At 36.1% G+C, this 26,631-nt stretch overlaps 1 protein-coding gene across 3 annotated transcripts in view; it reads right to left on the bottom strand.

Annotated features, from left to right (window-relative positions):
* The window catches only part of MEF2A (myocyte enhancer factor 2A), a 93,509-nt gene that overhangs the window by 27,201 nt on the left and 39,677 nt on the right, over nucleotides 1-26,631 (bottom strand). The window contains exons 3-5 of one of the 3 annotated variants that reach the window (XM_010572035.1): nucleotides 23,667-23,870; nucleotides 2,659-2,790; nucleotides 2,456-2,593 (exon numbers count right to left, since the gene is read on the bottom strand). In XM_010572035.1, coding sequence (XP_010570337.1) covers nucleotides 2,456-2,593; nucleotides 2,659-2,790; nucleotides 23,667-23,870 — 474 coding nt within the window. The remainder of the gene's footprint in view (nucleotides 1-2,455; nucleotides 2,594-2,658; nucleotides 2,791-23,666; nucleotides 23,871-26,631) is intronic. The other 2 variants (XM_010572034.1, XM_010572033.1) reach the window with 2 other exon arrangements.

Genomic DNA, 26,631 nt, shown 5'->3' with positions numbered 1-26,631 from the left:
AAACTTTTTCTTTCTCAGACTAAAAAAAGCAAACAGATCTTTAGAAAGTCACAAGGTTCAGTAATTTGAATTGAAACATTTCAACTATCATTATTCTGAGCTGTGTTCCACAAGCACCTGCTTGAATAACCACTCCATCTTTCTTTTTTGCAAATCTCATTATGTAAAATTCTAATTTTTACTGCATTATTTAAAAGGCAACTATTTTTCTGAAGTGTATGTGTTCGTGTTTCCACAACTATTTGAATCAAAAGCTTAGATGCCTGCCCATCTATGGTACTCATTTGGTTATGACTAACTACTTTGGCCTTTGTCTCATTCCTATCCTTTGACAATGCTGAGTTGCTGAAACAAAAGGGACTATTATCTTTCACAACTCTCATAATTACTGAAAACAAAACCATGACAGGTACAATTTAAGGGTAAAAATTCAGTAATATTTATTGACAGAGGAGAGAGACAATAGTTTTGATTTAGAGGTCAAATGCAGATAACAAACATTCATGACCTAGCAAGTATACTTAAAAAGATGCACTATTGTCATGTGCAGCTTAAAATTTACTTAGAATGATACTTCTGTACAACAATTTTGATACTGTTAGAAATAAAACAATAACTACACTAAATTAAAAGAGAAGAATACATTTTCTAAAAGAAACAAAATCTCTTACTAGTGAGAGCCAACGACAGTGTCCCTCCCTACTGAAGCATTCTAAGAATAATTATCAATTTTTGGCACAGACGGAAGGAAAAAGTAATGAAGCATAGCGATGCAATGCTAGCAAATCATTCACAGTATCTAACTAATGACAAGCTGCACTGGTATTTGTTTTCACGGGAAACTACTTCAAGAAACTATTCAATATCTACAAAAAAAAAAAGGTTGTTTTTAAACAGCATGCTGTCAAGTAACTCAAACTAAACTTGAAATACCTAAGTATGCTTAAAACAATGCTAAAAGCTAACAGTTGGAAATTTTTTTTCTGTAGATTTCTCAATAACAGAACTAATAAACGACAGCTTGCCCCCCACACCTTACAATAAAGGCTGCCTCTGCCCATCTATGGTACTCATTTGGTTATGACTGAATTCTTCACGCTTTGCCTCATTCCTATCTTTTCACAGTAATGAGTGCACCAGAACAAAAGAAACTATGTTCTTATACAGACCCATAAGTACTGGAAATAGAACTGTAACAGGTCTGATTTAAGCTATAAATACAGAACTATAGAGCTAAAACATTATGTTGCCTTTTTTATTTACACTGATGTCTGCACAGACAATTTAGGCTGTTCGTGAAGACCACAGAAAATCAAGGGAGAGCAATTTAGCTGCAAGGTACTGAAAGATGAGGCCTGAAGATAGCTCAACACAGGAATGTTGGATATCAAAAGCTTCAAAACAAAGCAAAATGAGAAGATATTGGCTTCACTCAAGAATAAAGAACTTGCTAAAAGAAGTGGTGCTGGGTATCAACACTGCCAGTTTGCTGTTAAGTCCCAAGAGATGCCCTTATTGCTCTGAACAATGAAATAATTTCTAGTATCAGCAAGTCATTTGGGGACACACTACTCAATTGCTCCAGGGTCTGTGCCGATTAACCTAGCCAGTCCATTTACTTTAATTGCTACAAGATTTGCAATGTTAAAAAATTCAAAGGCTGTGGCAGAGCCCTGTATTAGTTTTCTTAGAAAATACTTCCCCTGTAATACTCAACACTAATTGGTTTTTGTAGATGGAAATTAGAAGTCATCAAGTACACCTCCATGAAAAACATGCAAAATTTACACTGCTGTTATCCCCAAACTTCTTGAGTTCTGAAGCCAAATGACTTATGGCTGCAAATGGGTTAGGTGCTTGGGACAAAATTTTCAAAGATCTTTCAGTGTCCAAGGAAGTATCTGTTAGAATTTCAAGAGGAGTAAGACACCAATCTTTTGAGGCTCCCATTGTGCACCAGTCTTTATCTTTAAAGATATAAAAGCCTTTCTACATCCAGCCTTTAGCAAAATAAATTCCACTGATTTGATAACAAAATTAATCCAATTCTATTTGCTTGCTTGTAACATACTGTAAAATCTTGATCAACAGACAAAGAGCTACAAGATGTAAAGAAACTATCCTACATCCCACAACAAAATTTATCTTTATAAAAATATTTTAGGTAGGATTAGGCAATGCAGCTAGGCTCCTGAAATTTAGAAACGTTACCTCAGGTTCACAAGGTATGAAAAACTATGAGTGCAAAAGAGAAGCTAGAGATAAATCTTCTTATTCTTTAAGATAAAATGTATTTTACGAAGATCAAGTATCAGCACCTCATTTTTCCTCAAATATGTATACCCTTCTCAAACCATTACATCCTCTTGTCTTTGCAGTAGTTTTCAGTGGTAAGCAAACACCATGAAAATTCTCATGCATGTAATAGAAGCACAAACCATACTTTAGTACTCACTGCGATTTTATGATTCCGCATCATATTATCAAACTCTTCATTAATTTTTTTATATTTTTCTTCTGTATGTGGCGTGAGCACATATGAAGTGTCAGGGTCCGGGCTGTCGCACCCTCTGTGTTCCTTCTTGTTCAGAGCCTAAATAATGAAGTTAATAAAAAGGATCAACAAATAAAAAGTAGAGATAAAATAAAAGTACTTACAGGGCCTCGCTTGAAAATAAAATCACTATCTTCATTTAGTTTGCTGAATCTGTCCTCCGATAGTGGACTGTGCTCAAAGTAATCGTCAGCATCAGGGCTCTCACAACCATTAAGGCCTTTCTTTCTTAAGGTCTGAAATACAATTGGAAAATTCACATACAAATCATACTAACTTGCCAAGAAATTTTGTATACTACTGAATCATTCAGAGCCACTGAAACTACATGAATGAAACTTTCACAGACAAAACTCACTGTTCAACAGAGAGGCTTAGTCTTTCAAAATAGTGGCATAGTACACAAAGAAAAAAGGTTCATTCAGAGGCACAGACTCTCCCAGGTGCCATCTCATGGGTAACTTCAACCTACAACCACTTCATCTCTCCAGCGTTCCATGCAAAACCGTTTTTAGATACTGGCTGATGGAGTAAAGTTGCCTGACATACAAGGAACATTCAAGCCTATAGCAAAGGTGTTAATGACATCACTGGTAATTAAAAGCCAGTTTACTGCATCTTTAATAATTTGATTTCAGCATCCAAATTTTAATATTCACTTTTTAAAGAGCATACAGTTAAACTCTGAGAAACACAGTGGCCAAAATTTTCGGTCAAATTCAACAACTGCAGTACATTAATAGATGTAACACTTGGTCTCAGTAGTTTATAAAGGCAGGATTTTCCCGTGCTTCTGTCATCCTGCATGATAACAAGAACTGCAAAAAGAAGTATAAAAAGAAATTACATAATCCCTCTCTAAAATGACTTAGTTAGCTAAATATAAGTTTTTCAGACTCCTTTAGGCTAACTTGATGCAACTGCTTCATTGAGCTACTTCCTGTTTTCTGATGGAGAACTCACAGCAACATTGCCTGGAAAAAAAACCAAACTTGCCTACAACCTAGGCATTACAAATAAGCTACTGAAAGAAAGGATGTGAAACTACAGGTCTCGTGATCAAATTTTAAGAGGTATTTGTATTCCTTGTTGTTTTTCTTTTTCACCCTATTACACAATCAGAAATCTTTCTTTGCAAGTTCTCATTTATAACGAAACAAGATTTAAAATATTACCTATTGAAAAATCTTTAATATTTAAAAAAAAAAATTAAAAAGGAAAGCAACATAAATTTTTAAACATTTACACGTTAGCAGTGTTGTATGTTTTCTTTTTGTGAGAAATCATCTATATTCTATAAATTGTACACAAAAACCCCTAAAGATTTGAAATCTGCAAGCTGATGTTCTCAGCACCATAAAGAAATTGCATTTGTTTTCCCATAGAAGCTATGTTTCCATAACACACTGAATTTCTGATTTAAAAACCAAACTGTTTTAGACTATAGTATTCATCTGTATTTTTCTTGGAGTGCTATCTACTAATTCTTAGTACAATAAAAAGTACAAAAGACTTTCTCGCTATTCATATATATATGCAAAATACTGCCTATTTCTACTTCAGTTTTAAAGCAGTACTTGAAAATTCAATTACGCCATTTGAAATTCTTTAATATCACAGGTCACCATAAGCTATAATTCCTTCTCAAGTTTCTTGGCTTGCTCCGCGTATCCCACACAGTATCTGGAACTCCCACAAAAATGTAATCACTAAATCAGCATATGGGGAAAACAGGTGTAGCTTCCTCCAACACCTGTCACGGCACTGATCCTGCTCCTCTAACCAATCAGCTGGACACGTATATGGACTTGGCCATACAAGGGCCGGCTGTTTGGCCTCTCAAGGTCGGAGCCTGTTATCCCTCTCCCCACCCTTTCTAACAAGTCAGCCTGCCACTCTTCTACACTTTGATATCAGCAGGGAAAATGTTAACACAGTATAGTCTGGATTACACTTAACCCCTGCAACCCACAGAATTCTGTAAATAGAATCCAAATACGTCTTTACTTGGTGCTCAGCGTCAACATGCATATGCAGTGCCCAAGACATGATTAGAAGCTGTGTTAGATACTATGAAGAAAAATCTTGCAAGAAATACACATACTGTCCAGTTCACCTCCTTTGATAAACACGTTACAACAATTCTAAGTATTGCAGCATGGGAGTTTCATTAGTGCTCCTTTCAATATTCTAAAACAATCAAGTGAAAGCTTTTAAGCATAACGCTGCCAATTCATCCTCCCAGATCTATCTGAAAATTATACTCAAAGTTCTAATATAAAGGAAGAGATTTAGTTAAATATAAAAATGCATCCTTCCTCTTGGTCACTGGTTTTTTTATTTATTTTTTATAACAATGGGGTTAACTCTGCTTTGACTCATGAGGAAGGAAAATGCCTCAGTATCTCCTGTTTAAGATTCTGGAAACCTTCACTCCAGATGGGGTTCCTGTCATTGTGGAAGGATTTAAGCCACGGTTCACTGTTACAGATAAGTCGTCTGGGTCTGATATCCAAAGCTCTGTCTCCTTATCACTAAAACATGAACTGCCACTTTGAGGACCTAACCATAAAAAGACTGCCAACTTTATCATTGCCCAGTAACATAACAGTAGAACATTTCTGCTCCGTGGCTCGTACTAACAAGCGGAATGCTGTAATCTGTTCACACAGCCAGGCGAAGCCTATGCGAGACAGCCCAGCCTCAGCTTTCTCACAGGCTACGGAGTGAGACATGATAACAGGCCCTTGCTCAAAAGAAAACAAGAAAGGCCATGACTACTGGGAATCGCTCTGTGGGGACTCAGGAAAGCCAAACTCCATAAACAAGTGCTGACTCCACCCTCAAGATTCTCTACAGCTAAATCTTGTTATTTCTCCCATTAACGTAAATAACTCGCCCCCTGAGCTACTTCCAAGATATTATCATGGAGGCTGAAATTTTATTAACCCTGAAGATGGGGGGAGGTGTGGAGGAAAAAAATGCCAGTTAGAGAGACCAAATATTTGTGTAACATGAAGAGAGTTTTATTTCTCTGCTGTGGCACACAAGCTTGTTTAGAATAAAATCAGAGTTTTTGCAGTTGAGGCTAATAAAGAAAGAACATAAATTTAGTTACAACAAGAGTGAAAAAGAACATTAAATTTCAAGTTTTGCTATTGGATGCTCACTGCAATTACCTTCTGGTGTTAAGTCCTGTTTTCCAGCTCATTTAAGGGAATGTGTAGCCTTTTGAGTTAATCTGTATTACTTTCCACTTCCTCTAGACTTAGCCAAAATTACTGGAAATTGTTCCAACATGTTTGCCAGTACACTATGTTATGCCTTCAGTAACCAAGATTGTGCAGCTTTGATATTAGACTGGAATAACTAACTGATGAGAGAAAAATACTGATTTTTGTTAGAAAATAATACACAGTATTTATGAGGGACTAGGGCAGGTACGAAATCTTTTTTTTTTTTTAAAAATGAAGCAAACACAACAATATAGTTGTGTGACATACAGAGTTGCTACAGAAGTGTTCCAGACAGCCATGGTCATCTTCATACTGCAGAATGACCCTGAAGTTTTAAACTGCTTTTGTTCCACTGTGTAAAACTGAAATATGTGAATATTGTAACTTTTTGTTTAATTTTTCTTTTTTTTTTTTTTTTTTTTTTTGAATGGCAGAGCTTAGAAAACATTGTATGAGAACAGCTGGACTAGCCTTGACAAGAAGCATCTAAGGAACAGAAGAAGGGCTTTTTGCAAAACAACAAAAAAATAATTAGCTTCTCTCCACAATTCAACATAAATTTTACTGAAACTGATAACATAGATACCAAAAAGTATGAAAATACAAAAATTTATTGTACAATCCATGAGGAAGCAAAGATGATGTTCAACCATCACAGTGTAATTATCTTAGCATAAGCTTCCTTTTACAAAATCCAACAGAGAAACATGAAATGCAGGAGCTTTAAGCCTGCTGAGTCTCCACAGCATGAAATCAAGTCACAACCTTCTCCAAGGCTTGTCCCAACCCAGCTGCACACAGCTTCTCTCACACAAACTTACACTGGCTCAATATACTGGTCATCAGCAGCTCTGGAAACCAGAAATTCTGCACAAACAAACAGAGATTACTGCTACCAGAGATGAAGTTAAGTGACAACCCCCAACTGTACTCCTCCCCATGAAAGATCCTGTTTTTTATATCCGACTCTGAAAGGACATGTTGCTAATGGCTAAAAAAGCACAATCGGCATGTTTTGTGCTCTGATTCAGTGAGTGTGGTTAAAAAGCCAAGACTACTGGTATTAGTGATCTAGGCTCCTTACCAGCTCTGGTAAAACTGTAGAAAACTTGATTATGCTCATTGTCACCCCAGGAAATATTATTTTTCTGCCTTAAAGCAAAAAAGTAAGATGACCTCATATGTAAAAAGTGTTACAAAGTGCTAAAAAGTGTCAGTTCATTCAAAACATTTTCAGTCTTGGGTTTGCTGTAATATTACACAAAAAGGAAACGGTTGTTGCTATCAATGCTAGTACGTATCATGTTAACAGCTCTATTTTTGCACTTACTACTGGAGCTGGCCAAACAGGATTTCTGTTGGTGCTTCATCCCAAATCATGAGGAAAAACATTTCCAAAATTTAACTAAGATTGAAATGAAAAGTAATATCCCTTGGAAAAGGCAAACCTTTGCTTAAAACCTGTGGCTAGTTCTGTTTCTGCTGTCGCAGTGGGAGTACAGAAAAGCTGTGAAGCAGCACAAATTTGGAATAATTACTTTTTAAAAAAAACTGTAATTTTAAAAAGTCTAAGTACTCCTCAGGCCTGAAGTAACAGAAAGGCTCCACTAGTACTGCCAAATATTACTGCTGCTCCAGTAAGCATGTACACCATGGTTATCGAAAGGATAACCAACTAAACAGTTTCCTGATGCTCTAGAGAGCTGCCATGCAATAGTGGAGAGGAAGAGTATGCTGCTGCCACTTGCACCAGATTCCAAAGGCTCCTCACCCACAAATGCAGTCACCAAGTGCTTACGCAGGTCTGCGCAGGAAGGACGGGCCTGAGCATCACTTTGTTATCCGTGATGGGAATAACGGTAAGATCACTGGGGCAAAAGATTGTGAAGTTGCAGTCTCACTGATAAAATGCGAAAGCCAGTACCATTAGCCCAGGCTGCAATAGGGCCTTTCCTAGCAATGTTCAGAAACAAAGAAAAGTAATTCCTAAAACAGAGATCCCAGGATAACTGAGAGCTATTTAGCCATACCGTAGCCTTCAGGATCAGTCCCACATTCCATCTCTGCAGATGATTAGAGATTCATGCTTTAAGGTTACTTCCCCATGCTTAAAGGGAACTGCTGAATTCTCTGTGGGAGTCCTTTGACAAGTTGACTGACAGTAACAACTTCCTGCCACAAGAAGTACAGGATCCTAGAGACCACCCTTAAGCCAACTCTGATGTTTGCTCAAGCCTGCAGTAAGTCATTTTTTCTTCACTAAAATGACAGAAAATTCTCCTTGGCCATTCCTTATTTAACTTACTTTTGCTGGGTTTGTTTTCAGTTGTAGCAGGAATAAAGTGGTTTTCCAATGTATGGGGCTGAGCACCACAGATACAAAGTAGGCAGAAGGAATGGCCTGTCCTTTCTGGCAGCAGCAAACCATTGCCTCAGCCACCACTGATAATCACATCCTACTTAAAAAGCTGCACCTTTTTTCTGAGATATTCACAAAACGAAGGACAAACACGGTAGTCACAGCACCACACTCCCACCCAGTTTTCATTCCTTTTGTGTGAAACATCAGTGAGAAAACAGGACATATTCCTTTAATGCAGTTCAGTTCCCTTCCCACAGCAGAGAGAGACTTCAGCTGGCAAGAACTGCAAGTATAACTACAGACTTCACATAGAGCAAAAAATCATGTTGAAAGCATGACAACTGCTTTATTATTTGCTTCCTGTTACATACTACTGCCACGAAGTTGAGCCTAAAACCAGGCTAGATTTTCCTTCCTTTATAACACAAAATATTTCACTTTCATCACCCTGAACAATACTACAGTGTATCATCCTTTACATAAAGTCATTTCTCCCCTATTATGTATAAAACATGTTCAAGTATCCCAGGAATATTCTTAGTCACTGAAAGCTATTTATAGTTTTCAAAATTCCTGCAGGTCAGTTTGGCTTCAGAAGTGTCATAATTTCTGTTTCTTTTCTCTACAATAACAACATGGTTCTGCAAAGTCAGAGCTTGACCCTCCAGTGCTGGGTATATGAATTTTACCACTGCCTAAAATACAAGCAAGAGTGAATCTTAAGTGCAGTGTATACATCAAAAGTGAACAGCCAGAGAAAAAACATATAATTCAACTCAGTAACCATGTTTTGTGTTTGAAGCTCATCAAATTATTTCTGTAGGCTTCAATTTCTTTCTTCATAGTTAGATGTACTGGATTATTTTATGTAATATTTACAAATTTTGCAAATTTTCCTCAGGCTCTATTAATATTCTCAGCTTCAACCACTGAAGCCTCTGCAAATTTCATTATGAAGCTGTTTTCCTTTGAGTTAGGGGGCTACTTAAGTTTAGCCCTAATACTATTGCTTTCAGTATCCCTGACACATTTTCAATTACATTTTGCTATGCTATCAGTTAGAATTTCAAATTCTAATTATAGCCACAAATACATACATCCCAAAACAGCACAGTAAAGCGGAGTGCTGCCCAGCTTTCAAAACTTCAGTGAAATGCACAGGAGATCAAATTAGATTATGACAGACATTTCCATGAGCTAAGCAACTCGGAGAGCTTAACTTCTTAAAGAACAAGGCCTCACCAATCTTTCCGGTAGGCTCCCCAACAAAAATAATGTATACTAAATAAAATCTGAAAAATTTACTTACTCTACTTTTAGCTTACTGAAATAATATTTTCCATACTTGTGCTCAATCACTAGTGGTATTTCAAAATTAAATAATTGATATTATGCAAAACTTTCTGAGTAAAGTACTTCGTTAAAGTTTGCTACAATGATTATATTTCTTGGCCAAATATTGTAGTATGTTAGGAAAAAAAGGAGGTTTAGCATTAATTACTTACTCCAGGGTTTTACAAACAAGAAAGTTACAAGCCTGCCTAGCACTAGGCCATAAAACACAGGGAAGAGCCCTTTAAGCAATGCTCTGCTATGTTCATTTACAGATGAAAAATGTTCATGATTTGAAATTTTATCAGTGTCCCTGTTATATACCACTCTAAGAAAAGACACGGTCTTGTTTCAAATGTTGGAGCACTTCCAATATCTGGCAAATTTTAACATGTATCCCTCGCTTGCCAAACATGAAAGCTAGCTGTCAAATTCCTCCAAGATATGATAAAGATGGTACTCAGAATTCAAACTCTCCTTTATATAAAATAACACATACAAAAGGTTTTTAGACATGATATGATATGAGGCTTAAATTCTAGCTTGAAGCATCTTTGCTGTGAAACATTATTTTATATAGAAAAACCACAAGCAACTACTAAAGAGTAACTATTTTATGGGCTATAAAATCCATTCTTTTCACCCCTAGAATATTACACAATGCACTGGACTAGAAGGTATAGAAAGGGAAGCTGCTTGTATATGTGATTTTAGAGAAACACCATCTGTAAACTGTGGACTTTATAATGCAGTTGCTGACCTACACATAAACTGGACTGCTCACTCCTAAACAAACTTCTTGAGACTTAAAATGATTAGTAATCCATTAGCACTGATAATACTATTTCCACAGTGAAAGCTAAGCCAAGCTCTCAAAGTCTGATATTTGATGCATTTGTCTTTGTTTCACTTTCTATACCACTTACTAGATTATGAAATTTTATATCGCTGGGCAGGTTTTCATTTCACCTGTTTTATAGAAAGTACCATCAACTACATTTTTCCATTAAAGAGTACAAAATTGCCAGTCTAAGTCAATCTTATTCAATCTTTTTATTAAAAACAAAAGACAAAGTAGCTCGATGTTTATCTTCAGGAAGCAGAAACTATTCCTTAGCATATAAATTAAGCATATTTTACAGTCCTTTCAGGGAATGCAGTCTTCAACAAACAAAATTAATGGTAAAAAAAGGCAAAACACAGTTTTATGTCAGAATGTTCAAAGAGATATTGTATGGTACATTAATGCTTTTTTCAATCCTTACTCAAGTGACAACATGTATATGTACATACACATCCTACCTCTTCACACACTTGCAATGGTTAAAATATAAATCAGCAACAGCAGTAGCTGACTGAATGCCTCCCTTCAGCAACTATATATTGCAGATAAGCCATATGGAACATGAAAAGTTTCCAAGCGTAGCAACCCATCTGCATAATATCCTTCATAATCTTTTAGAAGTTCTTTAGTAAAAATATTATCTCCTACTCATAGTTTGTCAAGAAAAATTTTCTGAAGTCTGATTACAATTCAATGATATAAAAAGAATGGGTTTCTTTTGGTCTACCTGCCTATACAGTACTGCTATTTCAAACATTTCTTGTCCTGAATTTCTCCTTACAGCTTGAAAATTAGAAAGGATAACAGAAACTATTTCAAAGTCTTGGTACTCAAGATAACTTAGTATTATCAAAACAGTAATTACAACACAAATATCAACTATTCCCAAAGAACATGTTGAGCAGATTCTAAGGATTTATACAATTGTTAAAATACCATTCACATGTAAGATTGTGGGAACTACTACACTAATGTCTACCAGAACAAGCTTCAATTATCTTTAATATTGGTATGGAACTGCCATTTTATTTCACCCAAAAAGGTGTCCAACTCTATAGACAAAAAGCTAGAAGTATGTGTGGGCACACGTGTGCACTCTGAACAGGTATGGCATGTGCATGCACAGCATACAAGCATTATCCCATTTCATAACACTACTGCAGAATACTTAACAACAACAACAAAAGGAAGTTGAATAAGGCAACTGAAAGCTGGTACTTGAAAACACTGAGAGAAGTATGTACAGCAGGAAGCAGCAAGCCTCTCTAGAAATAAAGAAGTAGGGTTCAAGCAGATACGTCTCTATTTTTACTGAATTAAAATAATTAGAATGTAGGACTTCAAGACACAACGCTGTAATAAGCATGTCACGACTCATGTTTTGAACACTGAACTTCTCAGTTATGTGTCAAAGAAATACACTTAATATGTTTTCCTTGCATAACCTGCACTTAGAGTGAGTTATTCAAAAGCCAAAACACCTCTTTGAAGACTGTTCTCACCTAACCTGAAAAGGGGGTGGGAAATCAAAGATGTGGGGAAATCAAAGGTGGGACCTAGAGAGGCAGAGAGAAAAGACTGTACAGGAATCAGGGACAGTAAAATATGAGTACACTTTACCATGTGTAATTCATGTCAATGTTGGATAAAGACTGGCTCTGGCATGCTTGATTTTTTTTTTTTCTTTTTAACAAGTCACTTTACTCGGCAAGTACTGTATTTTAAGTTAATGCAAAAAAGAGCAGGGCTTTTAATGGCACTGCTTTGTTACAGTTAGAAGACCTTTGATCTAAAAAATGTTCAAAATATTCCCAAATAATTTGGGAATTTTTAATTAAAAATATATTATTCACTTGCTATTGAAAGTAACTGAAAAATAATTACAGTAAAACATCATTTAAATGTTAAAATTCACACTACTGCCAATTTAACTAACTTAACTAGCATTCCATAGTCTATCCTATAAATTGCAGACATGTAAGCTCCCACATGAAATTTTACATCACTAATAGGACATTAACAGGATGTAAAAACTATCACTGGTAAGTGACAAAAAGACATTAACACTGTATGTGTATTGATTTATAAGTATGATGAAGAACAAGAAAGATATGATACAATAAGCGCTGTTAGAAGATTCATAGGTGTGTACCACAAGACCTACCACCATAAATACCTTCTTTATTCAGGTGACAAAACCAGTTACTATACAAAACATACCAGGTGAAAAGACCAACACGAAGTCCCTTGTTCAGATGAGCATTGAGAATGTTACAGCCTAGATAGGCCACACTACTTGGAGTAAAACACTGGCAATGAACAAACCACAATCTCCATCATATGATCAGAAGTATCTCACTGCACCCACATGACTGGGAGGTTTTATGACAGTATGAAGATCTAGGACATTTCTTCTTGAAGGCTAGAGACTCCCCCAGCCCTCTTCTGCAGAACCACCATCAGTTTAAGGCCCAAACATTAAGATTATTCAAAAGCAAATTACTAGAAACTTCTCAACAGAAACACAGCATGTAAACATGCTGAGGTCCAACAGGCAAGTAGGAGCAAAGCATCCTATAGATGACGCTCTCCCTCCTTTTTGACAGTTTATGCTAAAACACTGGTTGATGAACAGTAATGACCAAGAAGCTAGCACTTCTGCTGTCCCTTCTGCAAGGTGATTAATCACTGGCAGATTGGCAGGGTGGACAGCTGAAGACACTACCAAACCCATGAACTTGGAAATCAAAAGCTGGGCTTACATTAACTCTCCACTGAAATCAAGAGTATCATCAGAAAGAACAGTTATTTATCTCACTGTAGTTCCAGGAGATGCATTGTTCTGGGGTCTGTTCTTCCCATGCACAGCTTGTGTAAAGTCACTCACTCTAGATTAACAGATGCCATGGTCCTCACTTTGAAATTGCAAAGTAAAAATATACTCTTCTAACTGTCAATACAGAATTTCAAAAGCACCAAATTCTGCAGCAACACAAGGGCTGCAGAATAAAGACCAGCACTGCTTGAAGAACTTGTTAATACAAGTAAATAATTATGTCTTTGTGTGACTGCCTGCATGAACTCCAGCATTAACAAGCAGTGAGCTGTTGCAGATTTTCTTGGAATCGATTTTCAATGCTACTTAACACAACATCTCCAGAACAGCTAAATCCAGCAGCAGATCTTTGATATGTGTTTCCCAAGCAGTGGGTGTCAGAACTGGACTTTGTGTGTCTGCCCTACAAATTTCAAAAATAACAACATTCTCCAAACACACTGCAGAATCAGTTGGAAAAATATCACTTGCACAGCTGGGAAATAAATACAGAACTTCATAACAGAGGAGACTCACTGGGTTTATGTAGCTAACCGGCAGCACCTATTTAAATAAATACTAAAAACAGTCTCCAAAGAAAATGAGAGGTATGTGTTATTCACCAAGAATAGAAGCTATGTGCAATATTAAAAAAAATAGCTGCTTCCATTAAGTTTTGAATCTTTGGAATCTGTTGTCCAAGTCTGTACTACAAACAAATATACAAACTTGGAGCCTTAATCACCCCTTGCTTCTAAAAGGAGGATGGCAAGTAAGAGGTATAGGATGTAGGAATCACTCCAACAAACCCTCATGGACCAAAGTATCCCAAATGCAATATGTATCCCTAAAGACTCTCTCAAAATACTCTTCGTTACTCCACTTGAAAGTGCATCTTTTAAAATGTCTAGAACATTTGACATATTTTAGCTTCTACAGTTCAAAGTTTATATTTTAATAAAGATTAGTGAGGAAGGATAGAGTAAATATGCTACTACTATCTGCTAATTCGCAATATAAACCGAAGTCAAGGGTAGTTTTCACTGGAAACACATGAGAAATACTTAAAATAGCCATAAGACAAAAAAACAACACAGATCCCACCTAATGGCCAGTTTTACATCGTAAGGCCTCATTCAAAAGCACAACAGCCTATGTTTTCTACAGTAAAATGAGCAAAAGCAAAAGTTTTCTTTAGTCAAACCTCATCCTAGTAAGTTACATGGGTACAGTGAAAACAAGTTTTGCTCTTAGGGCTTTGGGCTGTTGAATATTTTTATTTATTCCAGTTACAGCTAAATACTGCACACTGCGAAGGAAAGCACCAAAAAAAAAACCTCACACAAACTAAAAAGTAGTTAACCTTACGTAATTAGAATCCAAAATATTCATTATATTCATTAACATTGTTAGCTACTGCTGTCTTTAATGGTTAATATGTCTGGAGTTCAATGAGACACTTAGAAAATGCTTGCATCATCCAAACTGAAATATTAACAACTCATGTTACCACTAGAAACTAAGGGAAGAACCTTTAAATAGTACTACTTTCTGTTTAGATGTAGTCTACACTTTAGTATTACAATGACAGGCTTATACCTCTGACTGGCAGGGGCAGGTCAGGACACTGAACAGTCATGCCCATAGTCATGTCTGTCAATCAGAACTGTTCTAAGAACTAAAGCACATCTCTGTGAACTTTACTGATTATGAGTATCTTGTAGCTACAGACATAGGTAGTGATGGGAACTGAATCAAGCCATACTTTAAGTTGTTTTAAGGAAAACTGTTATCTGTGCTCAGAAAGATTGCTATCTAACCACCCCAACAAGTACTACTCCAGCTCTGCTCAGAACTTGCTTCTTCCAGACTATGACTTTTAACAATTCATTTACTATATCTATTAAGCTACATCTATTTATTCTTATTTTGGGTTTCATGTCAAATTCAGGAAAAAAACTTAACAACATTTAATGGAGGCAGGAAGGAGAAGAAGGGAGAAAGTTTAGTATATTAGTTATCATCAGGTAACTGTAAGAAGGCAGCGGAAAAGGAGAGGAAGAAATGATCTCTGGTCTACAAACAGAATTTAAAATGCTGGCCAAGCATCTAGTTCACAGGACAATTAACCACTTCATTAAAACAGCCAGGTCAAAACACTGATAGGTTGTAATGAGGACAGGAAAGATTTAGCTATTTCCTTTTTACTAATGATATTTGGACCTGTGATATCATTCATTTCTCTTTAAAGAGAGATTCACATAAATGGGGGGAAAAAATTTCTCAAAGATGAAAACATGCTATTATGACCAACTCAAACTCTTGGTGTGTCTTCTACATGAAGTACAAAGTTATCTTGGTTCTTAAAATACATCCACATCACCTATTGCAGGGCTGCTTCTGCAGAGTTTTCAGTAGACAGGTACCACACAAAGGCCCTCTACTAGTATTTGACATAGATTTAAGATTCTGGTCTTCACAGCAGCACAGCCTCCTGAAGAGCCATCTAATTTGATTTGAGATTCTACTGATGTACAGCCAAGTAAGCTGTCATTCACCAGTTAAGTGATTAGCTTTTTCTGTTAGTTTATTAACAAAAATAAGGAGAACACCACAGCAAATTTCATTTCACAGCTTCAAGATAATCTCACTAGTATAACTGTCATCCAACTGTTGTAGAACAGATCTGAACTGGAACTACATAAAATTACTAGTGGTAATACAATAGCTAAGCACAACCATTATTAGCAGGAGACTTCAGGAACTTAATATATTAAGATGCATTCTAGACAAACTTCGTATATATATATGCTTTAATTAGTGACTAAAGATGGAATTCATCAAAATTCAGAATACCAGTACAGCATAGTAAATTTAAAACACCAGCACTTTAAGAAGTAGAAGAAATCTAGTGTTCTTAACCCTAAACCACTAAATTTTATCACTGGTTTCGACACAAGAAAAGTGTAGCTGTAGATTATTTGCAGGCAAGCCAAAGCTATTTAAAAAACAAATTAAGTTTATCCTACTTTTTGCAATTCTTTATGTATCACAAATGAAGGAATGCAAAATGACATTAACTAGGAACAAAAAACTTTTTTATATCACTGTAAACTTTCTTAAAGTCACCAACAACCTACCATTTAAAAAAAAAGTCATTTTAACATTAGTCACCAGTATGTCCAAAGCAATTTCAGCATAGCCAAAGAATTAAAAGAATATTTTAAAGTAGAACAGTATTACCAAATGCAGATATGGGAAAACTAATGATAACAGTAAACAGCTCAAATAAAACAACTTTGGGGATTAAGTGTTGAACTTAACCTCCCAAATCACCAAAAAAAAAAAAAAAAAAAGAGACACCATTAGGAGTAGTAACTGTTCTGCTCAGCACAAAATCCACAGGTGTGTTCTGTCACTATACTCAACATAACTATTTGCTACATTGACCACATTTTAAGCTTTTCAAGGAAGCTGTTTCTTCCTGAACCCTGAGTGGGAAATAAAACCCCAAAGCAGAACCTGTTTACAAGCCAGGTTTATAGTAAACACTTCTTCCAGAAAAAAATAGATTCAAGCCACTGTACATATATATAGATACACACACATATATTTTTATGTATCTTTTTCATGAATCATATTCCAGACCACTTCAGGTTTTATGCATTTTCTCTCTTTTTAAGCTAAAAGTGAGATTTTAGTCCTTAACCATACATAAATCCTCATCAATCACCTCCTTAAAATGTCTCAAAGGCATCTGTGTGCCATCTCAAATTATTTGAAATGTTATATGCAGTATAATTACATTTACATAATCATTTAGCAAATCAAGTGCAATAATGCCTACATTTTCTCAACATCATGAGCAGATCACAAAGTCATTTCCTTACTTCACTGAAACCATTTTTAAGCTTCTTCCTTCTTTTGAATCTATAGCACTTATTTCCACAGTGCGGTCCATGCTATTTGGAGACCAAAGCAAGTAGTCCAAACAGCAAAACCACATGTTAATACTGTACACAGTACTCATACGTCATCTTCTATCAGCCCAAAGCTTTTTGCTTTCTCCCCGCATACCATCCCCCACCCCCGCCAAGTCTAGCCCACTTCTGGCAATTCGCCATCTATCAAATATGAAGGAATGCAAAACAATATTAACTAATCAACATTGTCAACCTCCCTACAATCTCTAGTGTGTGTCTAATCATCAACATTCATGGTATCACCTCTCAGCACTATCTCCGTTCTGTAAAGCTGTGTTAATATTTCATGTATATTTGGAGGTTTTAGTCAGTTACATTAAGCATCAATTTTCATTTGCAGCTGAAAGTGGTTGTAGAGCATTCTCTTCCTTTTTAAAAATATGTTTAAAAACTTACCATGTAACTTCTCTTATGAAACATTTCAAAGAAATGTATTTTTGAAGGATGTGATCCAATTTCCACCATCTTACTTTTTTAGCTCTGAATAGCAAAATATGGAAGCCCAAATTGCTTGCCAAATGCATATCTAGATTGCATCTAGATACACCAGGTATCCACCAAGGAAGGAAATAGGACCAATTAATTGAACATCTTTCTCATCTAATTTTGTATGTGTGTATCCATGTATATTGAGACACAATTCCCAGATCTTCAATTTCATATGAAGTTCACCTAGATTTAAAAAAAGAAGCTATGAACCAATTCAAGTGGTACCAAAATACCATAACGTCCTGTGGTTAACAAACTATTATACTGTGTGGCACACCAATAACAGTTCAAAATACATGTTGGTAATCCATAGCCTGGAAAAGCAGCAATGCTGGGGAGGTGGAGAAAACTGGATAAAAAAACAAAACCAAAAAGCTTTTGGTTTATAAACACAGTGTTTCAACACCAACTTTTCTGTTTATGCTCCCTACACTGTTACACTTGTCTCTTGGCATATGCTCCATCTGGCTGTGGAGATGCATCTGCTTCTTTACGCTGCAGGCTCTACATGTGCAGATGAGCTCTACATGCTTACTCAAAGCTATGATCTGACAATCACATCTCTTACACTATATATGTCTGTGACTGAAGAACATGTATTGCTCCTATAACAGCTCTTCATTAAAATTTTGTGAAAAGGCAGAGAAGCAGAATGCCTGTTTGGTATTTTAATGCAAGATGATGCACTGAAAACAGTTTCTGTAAGATTAAACTGGCTTATTTACACTACTGTTAAGTTGCAGTACATACATTTACCTACTTTCTGTCTTGTTTGTGTCAAAACTGTGACATGACCACTATCACACCAAGCCATCACAAACATTACTTCCTATTAGAGTCAGCATTTTCCATGTTAAGAGATTTAATACAAAAATCCAAATCACTTCCTGTAACTTACACCAGGAAACAATTATGATTATTCCAATACAGCAGTCTTTTCACAAGATGAGTATGTTTACAGTAATTACATTATATAGTTTAGGATAGTTTTTTTTAATACTTTTTAGTTATGATTATTATTGCAGATTATTGCATATTTCAAGGACAGCTGTCAATATTTGGGGTATAATCCAAGCCCTACACAGCACATTATACTATACTGAAAACTGGATTAAAGTATACAGCACAGAAGAGGCTCATTATCTGACACCTATCCAAAATTCTCATGGGCACAGATGCCAACCAGCAAAGTAGGTCACATTTTAGACAGGCTCCTAAAAATCAAATCACCTCAGTTTGATGAGGTGATATGACAGAACGTGCACAACCCACCCACAGCCAAGTGTAGGTGAAATAAACCCTGCTTTGCTGTATTGCTCAAGGAACATCAAAATGTGGAAAAGAGAAAGTCGAGCTAAACAGGCAAGAAGAGCCTGTCTTCAACCCTTGACTCCCAGAAAAGGCGAGGCTGGAAGAGAAGGAACAACTGAACAACTGCTGCTTTCTGAGGCCTTCTTGAGGGACAGAAGGACCCACCATGGAAGTTTACCTTGTAGATAATCTGTAATAATCATAACATGCCCTACACTAAAGAAGATTGAGTATGAGTGCCTGCTCATTTCCCTCTTTTCCTCTGTATCAAAAAAGGATGAATGTTCAAGGTCTCAAATTGTCTTTTATACATTAAAACATTTTGTTGACCATATGGATACCAAATCCTGATAAAACCTGAAATTCTTCCCATTTTACTCTGCAGAAGTAGTCTACTTCTTTCTTCAGGAAAAATAATTACTTGCCAAGAATAATGTGATACAGAAAAAAAGTCCATAAACATTAGAGCATCAAATGCTGTAACACCTACAGCAAGTCCTTCAAATTATAGAGAGTACTTCAGCATAACAATCTTCAACTGTGCCATTATGGCTTTGTAAAACTAAATATATGATCCTAATATTTCAAGAATTCAAAGCACACACTGAATGAAAATTTCACTTTTTTCAATATTCCTATATAGTCCATCTAACCTGTGCAAGAGCACTAGCTTTCACTCAAGTAATTATGAAAAAATAAGACGAATGAAACCTTATTGTAAAAGAGAACAAAACCTCTTATCTGATGTGAAAAAAGACCATATTCTCCAAGAGCAAGAGACAAAGAATTTTTTTGAATGAGAATTTCTATTTCTGAAATTGTATGAAAATGTTGTTATGGAATTTCAACAGAAGATACATTTTTTTTCTTTCATGAGGCTTAAAGGAAACATTACACTCACCCTCTCTTGAGTAAATGCAGGAGATCAGCAACCATAAGCAAAGTTTCACTGTCCTCACCAACATCAGCTGTGTTCACCTACCATATTTCAGAGGGATGCAGAAATTAATTTAAGAAACCCATAAGACCAATAGTGCCTGATCCTGATAAAGAAGAAAGTTTTTTTTTTCCACAGACCTGTGTGTGTTCTGAACATTTTGAGTGTTTCAAACAATTCTGTTTTCCCTATGCACCTCTTTTCTTCCAATGCTGTAGAACAGATTCAAAACAGAACAAAAGTCAAAGATAACAGCGATTGAATCCCAGCTCAAAAATGCCACACAGTATCCTTTAAAAGTGGTTACAGGCCATCTGTCACAAGATCTTCTCCCTTAAAAATACCAAATGGCAGGGAATGGACCATCCCCAAGTATACTACTGATAGAAAACTAAGCTTACATTAAAATGAAAATCCGTAACTTCCAATTCCATCTATTCAAAAGTCTATGACTCTGCCAAGACAGCTGAAAAACCATATTCCTTATACCCATATCAGTTACTAGTTACCAAGTAGCTACGAAAGAAAAAAATTATTATAACAAAAACTCATGGTAAGAAATAGGTAAAGACGACAACAATTTATTGATAGACAGACTCTTTAGAAATTGAATGGGGAAAAAAAGGGGGGGGGGGGGACAAGGAAATGCTACAGAACTTAAGAAAAAATGGGACCAACAAAAACACATAAAAGGGACAAAAAATTAAAACCAAATAGGTACAGGACAACAACAGAGCATTCACATCTACAACAACATGTACAGTGAAAGACATAAAGGCACATATCAAAAAAAATTCTAGTATTCATTTAAGATGCCAGTGCTCTCCCTCCTACTATGTTTTCACACAAACGTTCCAGCAGCAACAGAAGATACCAAGCTCTGGGCATATAAAAGCAATTCCTATGCCAAAACTGAACAGGCAGCAACTATAAGAGGAAGATGTCTCATCAATTTCACTTAATCATTTACAACATTGCCATCCACCCAGTACTGAAAATAAGTAGCAGTAGATTTGTTTCTTCCCTTATACAGCTTCTCAGCTGTGTAGAATTAGCTTTCCTTCTAGCACTGCAAAAAAACCTCCTGTCATGCATATCAGGAACACAGTGGGTCAAGACTAGTTTCACGGTGAGCCTACATCACGATAAATACCATCTGTTATATTCAAAGAGGCAAGTGAATTACTAAAATGTTAACTAAGATATATACATCAGCTATAACTCCATAAAATGGGACTACTCTAAATTGGTTTAGCATATATTTGACATTTTTAGGGGGTTTTTTTGGTAATTTTTATCTGTTAAAATTGTATTTCTACATAGGCTCAATAAAGAGAAGCCATTTTACGTTGGTCTTTCAGCACATTTCCAAAATGCTGGTGCTGTAACTTCACCTCTATCATGCCACAAGCATCTGTCAATGGTGAAATTACATGAAGCAGTGAGCTTCTGGCAACTTGCTACTGCTTAAATACAGGAGTCTTACCCTTTCCCCATCTCATCTCTTCTCCCACCTTCCTCCCTACCTATGCTGTACCTGCCATTGCATCTGCTCCAGATCACATCATACTCTCCATTGAACCCATTCAGCTCTGTTGTAAAGCAAAAAAGTAGATAATTTTCCACTGAAAAGGAATGTTTTTCTAAATTAAAGACATTATTTACTTACAGTGGGAAGCAAACCATCCAAACCCAACCAGGAATGATCTCTTAATTGCCTAAAGAACAATAGCTAATAGACTACAAAGTTACCATACAGGCAGAGCAAATCTAAAATGCAACCAGTTGCAAAAAACGAAACTGTGGAGTATCTCTCTGAAATACTGTACACACAATTTTTTTTCCTGGAATCCAACAGAGAGAATACATCACTCTATCTTACATATATTGAGCTTGTGAATACTTCATCCGACTGACTTAACTTTCCCATCCAGAACACAGCCACAAACTTAAAGAACATATTTTTGCTGCAAAAAGGTATATGCTCCCCTCTCTGGCTAAATAACTTTTTCCCGAGAAAGAAAATTTTAAAAACAAACAAACAAAAAAACCCCAAACCACCAAAACAACAACATTTCAAGCAGACTAAAGAACACACAGGGCTAATCTGAAGAGACTAGGAGATGCACTCCTAAATTACATTATGTTAGAAAATTGACAGTAAAGTCCCAAATCCTGCACTAGTATAATACAGTAAACCTACAGAGGAAAATTAGAAAGAATTTGCAGAGAAGTCCTTGCATGTTGCCCCAGTATAGAAACCATATATGCACTTGGGTACTGACTGCACTTTTTTATGTAGCTGCCAAGGGTCAAACTCTTGACACTGGTAAAAAACAACCACCAACAAAAAACAAAAACAAAAACAAAAAAACAAAAAACCCCAAAAAACCAACAGGCAGCCTTGCATATAAGTTATTTTGGAAGAAGTTCTTACACCTCGTGATATGAAGAAGCACTATTACCACAAGTCAGAACACAGAGGCCTCAGATGCAGAACAAAAATCAGCGTGGTTAACTGACTCGGTTGCATCCTTATCTCAAATTCACGTCTGTTGAAATCAAAAGTTCATCCTGAAAGAATTAGGTTTTCCCTTCCTCTACAGTGGCTATCCCTTATTTATACTAATCCAGTGACTAAATAATACTCCAACTCTTCAAAGCTTGTGTTATCACCCTCATTAGTACTCAATGCTGAAAACAGAAGTTGGAGATTTTCTTTCTGATCATAAAAGGCAGTTGACAAATTAGCAGAGGAACTTCTCAGAAAGAAATATAAGGCATTTGTCTATTTCTCAGTTTTGTCAATCTGATTTTTGCTTGAAAACTTATGTACAAGATCAGCTAGTATCCTCCCTGTACTCTGTGATCCCCTTGGCAATAGACTCTTCAGCTATACAAGGCTAATCACTATTCCTAAATCATTCCTAAAAAGCAAGGCATTTGTTCAGAAGACAACTTCAGAATTTAAATGAAACACTTAAGTCAGCCACCTGTTTTGGTCTATTTACAGGACTACTGGAGACATATCTGAAATGCAGTTAGAGTACATAAAGGCTCCAATTGCCAAGAAAATCCTTGATTTCTACTGCACCTAATTTAGAAATTATGTACTGGAAAGAGTTTCTATTTAAAGCACAAGCATAATAAAAGTAGACGAAACCAATACCTTTGAGTAAATATATACATGCTGTTCTACTACTGCAGAAACTGCAGTCGTTCTACTGCTATGTTTTAACTGACATACAGACTGACCAGACAACAAATTTAATTAAGTTCATTTGCTCCACAGATTCACTTTTTTTGTTGTTTTTTTGGCTGAACAAGGGACAGCATAGACTGTGGTTGATCTGAGCCATGTGCAACGTTTGACTGGTAAAATGACTACCAGCTCAGAAGAGAAAAAGGGGCCAACTATAATTGCCTGTTAGGCTGAGGGCACTCTTTGGACCTTATGCTCCATCCAATTGATTTTCTTCCCTTAAAACCTGAACACTTCCCCCCTCCCTCTCCCAGAAAATCAACCCTCTTTCACACCTCTATTTCCATTGCCAAATGTGGTTGAAATCAAACATGTTTCCCAGAAACTGGCAGGGGGTGGAGGGCAGATGGGAAAACAACATAGCTGTAAAGATGACTTATTGCCTTAGAGAAACCAGACTAAAAGCAGTAGTGTACTCTTCATGACACAGTTTTCAAGTTATTAAATACATTTGTTTAAAATATCTTAAAATGCTCTATGTTGCTCTATATTTGAAGTATTAAGGAGATAAGAAAACTGATGTGTCTTTTCAAATTGTTACCTCAACGATATCTGAGTTGGTTCTGCTTTCATGGGGCTCGTTGTATTCTGTGTATTTAAGTAGAACTTTGTCCATATCAGTGCTGGCATACTGAAAGAGTTTGTTAGAGCTGTTAAAAATGATGAGTGCTATTTCACAGTCACAGAGTACACTCAACTCATATGCCTTCTTCATTAATCCAAACTTCCTCTTTGTAAAGGTGACCTAGAGAAGAAAGAATAATGATTATTTTTTTTTAAACACATGACAAGATTTCAAGGACTATAATCAAGTATTCAAGGAATACACCAATTGAGCCTACACTATTTATTCCTACTAACAAGCGACAAAACTGAACATGTGTACAAACTTAAAAGAAGAACTGCCTATCATATTTGGGTGTCACTTTTAGGGCCAATCCTCTATATTAGACTAAGCTAAACAATTACACCTCCCCCTCCCAACTCTTCAACTGGTACAGAACTACCAAGGAGAGGGTACATAGCTACCAAGGAGAGTTAAAGTTGGTAGGATCCTCTAACCATATTTCCTTCTGTTCAGCTAACACTGACTTTCCAGGTATCAGAATATTTTCTCTGTGATGACTAGTTATTCTGTAATTAATTTACAAGTTACAACCTTAATTCTAAATATGGAAGAAAAACAGCAATATCAACGGAAGCAACACTGTTACTACATCATATGATTTCTGATTATACAAAGCTAAGAAATATTCTTATTTTGTTGCTATTAAGCCATCTGATTAGATTCACTTGTACTTCTAAGTTGTTTTCTGCCACTTGGGAACATCATGAAACGATCATTCTGTCCAATTAGAACTGCTGTGGGGAAATAAATCCATTACAGACCATCACAAAGGAGCATTTGCCCATCAGGGAAGGTGGAAAGACACTTAGTTATAAAACTCACCATCAATTATGAAAAAAAGCTTTAAAAAAATTATTCCTTTCACAAGATTTCAGTTAGTTAAGGATATAAGAGTACCAATATATTTGACATCAAGTTGAATCAAAAACAGGTCTCATGCTAAGGCTAACTTTTCTTAAATGACAATATTTTTACTAAACATCCTCTAAGTGTCTCCAAAAGGCACTTAATCTACTACTATGAAGTTAATGTGCCAAGACCTTTTAAATAAAGATGCTGTTTTCAGATCTAGCCTTTCAATCTGAGCTTCAGTGTGGAATGGAACACCTCTGTCTATGGCCATGTTCACACTCCCATATTACAATTCAAAGTATATGCCTCTGTGACTGGTAGGTAAGCAACATGCCCTACACGTTTAACAGACTATAGTCAGTATACTTCTGCAAGATAGGAATGAAGTAAAACACAAGAGACAATCAAACCTGGTTTATGGGTTTCTATAGTTTAACATGTTAATTACTTAGGGGTACATCAAGTTTTCAGAAGATGGATGGGAAAATTCTGTGTATACACATCTCAAGGCATTTTTTCCAGAGGTAAGTATTTCATGTGTATTGCTTTAATACTATGCATAATACAAAATATATACTATCCTTCCCACCACATAAAGTCTCAGAGGGATGCAGACAGATATACTAACAAGATCGTGTACACAGCATGCTGACAATAACTTTATTATTGAAACAGTATATGCATACTTTGCTCTTCCACCACAAATGTTTGCAAAGGTACTGTGGACCTGAGGTTCCTCTTCAGCTATAAAACAGTATACACGTCCATTAAAAAAAAACAAAACAAAAAAACCCCCAAAATTAAAAACAAAACAAAACACAGAGAAAACCAACAACTGTTTTAAAATGTGCCCACTCCCCCCAAAAATGCACTGTGCCTATGATTTTTGAAAACCTGGACTGTTAACACTTAGCCACAGTAGGAATGCAGGTAATAAACAGAAGACCTAGAAAGATGAGAATATGCCAAGTCAGGCATATTATGATAACCATAGTTCCACATAAGTTTCTGTGCAGTGTTTCGAACTTGGAAACTTCTTAGTATTTAGAAACCACTAATCTGAGCCTTTTATGAGACTTGAATAATCCATGTTCAGATGAAAAGTGAGTACTTACCATAACTTTTTTATTCAACCCTTTTAAAGCACGTTTGATGAGAAGCTCCATTAAGATACAGCACTCTCTGAAACAATTTTATGTAGGAGTGCTGCAACACATTCAAGGTTCAACTAGGGTAAGCATATCTTCTTACCTACTTATTGTTTAACAATTACATTAGTGAGACAAGATGCCAAAAATACTGAGAGACTTTACCTTAATGCATTTTGTGTTAGTATTTTATTTTCAGTTATCAATTCAACAAGTTGACCAGGTACAAGTGTAGGTTTTACTGGGCTGCACTTTTCCCAAATGCAGGTGAAAATTTTACTACCTACATATAATACAATACAGCTGCTTTTTAAAAACAGATCTTGTCTAAAGTCTCCTAGTAGTTCTGTCACTTTACACATGCCTTCTTTCAGAACACTTGGGATTTATTTATCCTACCTTGGATGGGACATTTAGAATCACTTTGTCTGGATTCCTCTGGGGATTTGGGGAAACTGTGTGTTTTTTAAATTGCTGTGTTGTTCTTCTGATACTTCAATTACAAGATACTTAAGAGATTATTACCCAAGTATAAGCAGGTATAGACAGGTACTACTGTTTAGTTTTTGTCGGGAAATAGGCATCATAAACAAGATGTGTGTGTTACATTACTTTGAGAAGTTATTAAAAATACTGAAAGCTTAGCTCCACTGAGGATGCATACGATCCTGGACAAGGGATTTTAACTCCTCTACTGAAATGTTACCTTTCTCACCTCTTGGAAGGCTATTTTACTTGTGAGATTTTTTTTTTTTACTTTGAGATTCTTAGGTAGCATCAATTTTTCACTTTGTGCTTGGGCAGTGCTCAGCACAAACCCCACTACCACTGGAGTCCAAGGCTTATTTTAATGCACATAGATTATTATAAACTCAGTT

Source organism: Haliaeetus leucocephalus, unplaced genomic scaffold (genome assembly GCF_000737465.1).
Source record: "Haliaeetus leucocephalus isolate CR32 unplaced genomic scaffold, Haliaeetus_leucocephalus-4.0 Scaffold339, whole genome shotgun sequence".
In the NCBI taxonomy this organism is placed as follows: domain Eukaryota; kingdom Metazoa; phylum Chordata; class Aves; order Accipitriformes; family Accipitridae; genus Haliaeetus; species Haliaeetus leucocephalus.
This window is presented reverse-complemented; position numbering and strand designations above follow the sequence as displayed.